The following is a 3,780-nucleotide window of genomic DNA, read 5'->3' as shown; positions in this document are numbered from 1 at the left end:
GACTCGTCGAATAGATCTTTTAGGTAAAGTGAGATTGTTCCTACAACAATAAAAGCTCTTCTAATGTGTGTGTCTGAGGAAATTGGAATAATCTATTGTCCAAGTGTAGTAGATTGGTTATCCAAGTTTTCTTTTGAGTCATAGGCCTCGACTTTAAAACTAATCGGACAGATCTTTGAGGTGTCTTAGGATTGTTCCTACGATGTTTTAAAGCCTTCTGTGGTGTCTTGGGATTGATCCTAAGATATCTCTCTCTCTCTCTCTCTCACTCTCACTCTCAGCCCTCAGCCTGCGCACATGCAAGTCGTCGACAATCGCTTCCGATGAAAAAGCATAGTGAGGCCCACCACGCCCTTGTGCTGGAGCACTTCTGATTGATCTGAGAACTCTGAACGCTGCTAAGAGAGTCTCTCTCTTCACTTCTCTCACTAAAACAATAGGCATCACAAGGCACGTGCACATTAATCCCTCGACCGATTGGCAGTCGATCACACCTCTCTTCGTTGTTGGTGCATGTGCTCTCTCTCTTTGGAGTTGCCCTTTTCTTAAGCCTCTCTCTCTCTCTCTCTCTCTCTCTCTCTACTTTCATGGATCGCGATGTCGAGTATGCAATGCCAGTAGGTCGGCTATAAGAAGGCTTCTCAACTTCATTTCGATAACACAGAAGAAAACGGAAGGGACTGGAGACTATGGCGTGCTCGGCAGGTTCTTTGTCTTCATCCACACCACAGGCGAGCTCAGCGAGTCTCTCTACTCTTGCAGGTTCTTTATCTTCATCCGCACCACAGGCGAGCTCAGCGAGTCTCTCTACACTCGCAGCGCAAACCAAGAAGAAGAGGGGAGTGATGCACGGCTCATCATCTCTACGAATGCCCCCAGCTGACGCAGATTCTGCAAGCAACAAGAGGGAGACGGTGGGTCTCTCTCTCCCTCTCTCTCTCTCTCTCTCTCTCTCTCTCTCTCTTTCACACGCATTGCCTTTTCTTCTTCACTCTGCAGGTCTTTAGCGATGCTGCCCAGGGCATTATATGCTACCGCATGGCCGAAACAGGCGAAATCATCTGTGAGGGTCTTGATGAGGGACCTCACTTTGATCCGGGCTCATCTCTCTCTACACACAGGTACTTCTGCTTCTCTTCTATCTACAACAACATTGTAAGGTAATTCCAAAGTTTGCATTCTTGGTTTGCCTGTCTTCCATGCCACCCATTACATCACAATACACTACAAAAAACAAGGTGAAGAAGAAGAAGAAAAAGAGAAATTATAATGTCATAGGAATGATCCCGAGAGACGGCCGCATCTCTATCCGAAGAGGCATTCTATAGAATAACAAAATGTAAAGGAAGTCACATGTGGCCCTTTGATGAACAGACCTATCCACAAACTAAACAAAGTCACAAAAACATTTGTTCCCCTTTCTCACTCCCTTCTCCTTTAGGGCATGTTTTAGCATGCAGAAGAGAGATCTTCCTCTCTCACCCAAGTGTGGTAGATTGGTTATGCCATTTCCCTCTTGAATAACAGGTCTTGAGTTCAACTCTCTTTGTCAGATAGATCTTTGAGGTCTCTTGGGATAGTTTCTGATGGCGTTAAAATACTCTTCTTCTTCTTCTTCTCAACCATACAACTCTTTGGCATGCTGAAATAGACGTTGGAGGACAAGGGAAATAGACTGGCCTCATGGTACTTTGGCGTCCTCCTTGTTTTGGAAGGCTTGAGTGATTCTTCATTTTGTTACCTTTCCCATAGTTATATATCCAATATGCTTAGACCAAATCCAACTAAATGCATTCTACATGATATTGTACATGTATTTGCACGAAGCATTTATAATTGTGTGCATTGACACCCTCGGGTATTCACTAAGGTTACTGTATGGTGTCACGTGAGTGTACGATAGGGCGGTTTCACAAAGGAGAACCCCATATAAAGGGGCATGCAAGTGACATCTCCCTATAATTAATAGTGAATCCGTGGGCTTTGTACTAGCATCTATGTATTTATGTAACCAAACCAACACATTTACATCAAAATGTTTTCTTAGATATTTTTAGATGTATACACACATATTCAAATGGCAGATCACCGACCACTGATCAAGCACTAAATAAAATTTCCATTGCAATCATTTGGTGGTTTCTCTAGCTTACGTTAAAGTGTTTCTTATGTTGTTTCCTATGCGTTTTTAGTCATGATCAGTACTTGTTTTTGTTAGCACAGGGCAAGGCAAGACATGAGCTTACCCCCAAGCACTCAAAGCCAGCCTCAACCTAGAATTCATTGGGATAATACTCTGCAAATATTTGTTTTTGAAGGCTATGATGAAGGCTAATGAGGACACACACTAATTGCTACATTAAAAAAAAAAATCAATAGTGAGAATGCCCTAAACAACAGAAACTAGCTTAAACGTAACATGTTGCGACATCTAGTATCAATTCCACGAGCAAATTGATGCAATCAGTGCTCAAAAGTATCCTATGTTGTCTTTTATTGGTAAAATAAAGGCTTCTTCTATAATGTCAACTCTATAATCTCAACTCCATTAGCCATGTGGGATGCCCAAGAGTTTGTGGAGGACAATCCTTGCAAGTTTGAGCTTGATTTTACAAATTCTTCAATGTATTCATGTTATCAATGCTTATAAAAATAAAAATCTAAGGAGCTCACAATCCCTCTTCCCATGCGCAATTGGCACATCGGTCACCCTTTTAAGGACACATCCTACTCAACTTATCTCATTTACACTTGTCCCCTTACCGTTAGTCACCATCTTTAGTTTTGTCTTGGATGCCATTGTTTCAACCACATTGTCATTTACAAACATGCTCAACAACTACAAATTCCTTGTCCATCGGCCAGATAATGGCTGCAGCTAGCACCTTGTATGTAACCAATCATCGTGTCTACACAAAATCAAGCTCTTTGTCTTGCTCACTCAAATGTACAATGCAATTTACATGCTCTAAAACCCTTTGCAATAGCATGGAGTGGCCATTTAGTCCAACAATTTTGGCATTTGTGATCTTATCCCAGTAAGTGATAAGCATGTAATAACAAAATTGATGGAGTTAGTGCATTATTATGTATGAGGTCTAGCAAAGATTGCATACATGGGTTTCATGTTACGTACATTGATGGTTATACGAGAAAAGCATGGCGATGCACTATCACAAATGTTAGGATATATTTCAATGGCTTCTCTCTAGACTTATAGTGTGAGCAACAAACAAAATAGATTCTGAGTGTGCAAACAGAAATGAAAACAAGTGATCTAGACGCAACAAATCTTGATTTGATTATAGAGCTCAAGCTCTTTGTTACAACACATTGTGCTGTGTAGACAATGACCTGTAAAACTAAATTACATTTGATTTTATAAGAGTAGGGAGTGGAAAAATTAAAGATCTAGGATTGTAGCCTCATGGAAGAATCAAAATAACTATAATCTTGAAGTCCAATGACCCCTTGTCGCAACAAATTTGTCAGTATGTATATATCTTCCGAGTTGTGACACAAAATCCATTGCAAAAATATTCTTATGAGCCACTTGTACTCAAAATAAGATAAATAAGGATTGTACATGAGGAAATTCAACATGCTCCAATCCCATTGATATCTCTATGTAGTATGTGGCAACGTTTTTGGGTCAATTTCTTTAGCCTGTATCTAGCAAGATCCGGTTCCTTACCTAGGGAAATGAGAAGGTGATGTGTGTGTGGGGGGTTGGGGGGGGGGGGGGGGGGACGTGTGCATGCCAGGTAGCCTTGACCAGGA

The 3,780-nt window shown here is 41.3% G+C and overlaps 1 protein-coding gene across 2 annotated transcripts; it reads left to right on the top strand.

Annotated features, from left to right (window-relative positions):
* Positions 1–621: 621 nt before the first annotated feature.
* On the top strand, positions 622–2,986 carry LOC147459728 (uncharacterized). 2 transcript variants are annotated; one of them, XM_086509893.1, is made up of 3 exons: positions 622–914; positions 1,000–1,121; positions 2,219–2,354. In XM_086509893.1, exons 1-3 carry the CDS (start codon positions 690–692, stop codon positions 2,238–2,240), a joined length of 369 nt encoding a protein of 122 aa, XP_086366019.1. In that variant the 5' UTR covers positions 622–689; the 3' UTR covers positions 2,241–2,354. The 2 variants fall into 2 exon arrangements, with proteins under 2 accessions (XP_086366019.1, XP_086366017.1); XM_086509891.1 differs by having other exon boundaries at positions 627–914; positions 2,224–2,986.
* The last annotated feature ends 794 nt before the right edge of the window (positions 2,987–3,780 follow it).

The sequence above is a fragment of the Adiantum capillus-veneris genome, chromosome 4 (genome assembly GCF_014529385.1).
Source record: "Adiantum capillus-veneris isolate H3 chromosome 4, ASM1452938v2, whole genome shotgun sequence".
Classification (NCBI taxonomy): Eukaryota; Viridiplantae; Streptophyta; class Polypodiopsida; order Polypodiales; family Pteridaceae; genus Adiantum; species Adiantum capillus-veneris.
Note: the sequence above shows the minus strand (reverse complement) of the source record. Positions and strands in the feature narration are given on the sequence as shown.

Bases quoted from the DNA above. Each gene is read 5' to 3' on its own strand.
- LOC147459728 (XM_086509891.1), top strand. From the start codon at position 690: ATGGCGTGCTCGGCAGGTTCTTTGTCTTCATCCACACCACAGGCGAGC. The intron at 915-999 runs GTGGGTCTCTCT...TTCACTCTGCAG, and splicing joins CAAGCAACAAGAGGGAGACG to GTCTTTAGCGATGCTGCCCA. The intron at 1,122-2,223 runs GTACTTCTGCTT...TTGTTAGCACAG, and splicing joins TCATCTCTCTCTACACACAG to GGCAAGGCAAGACATGAGCT.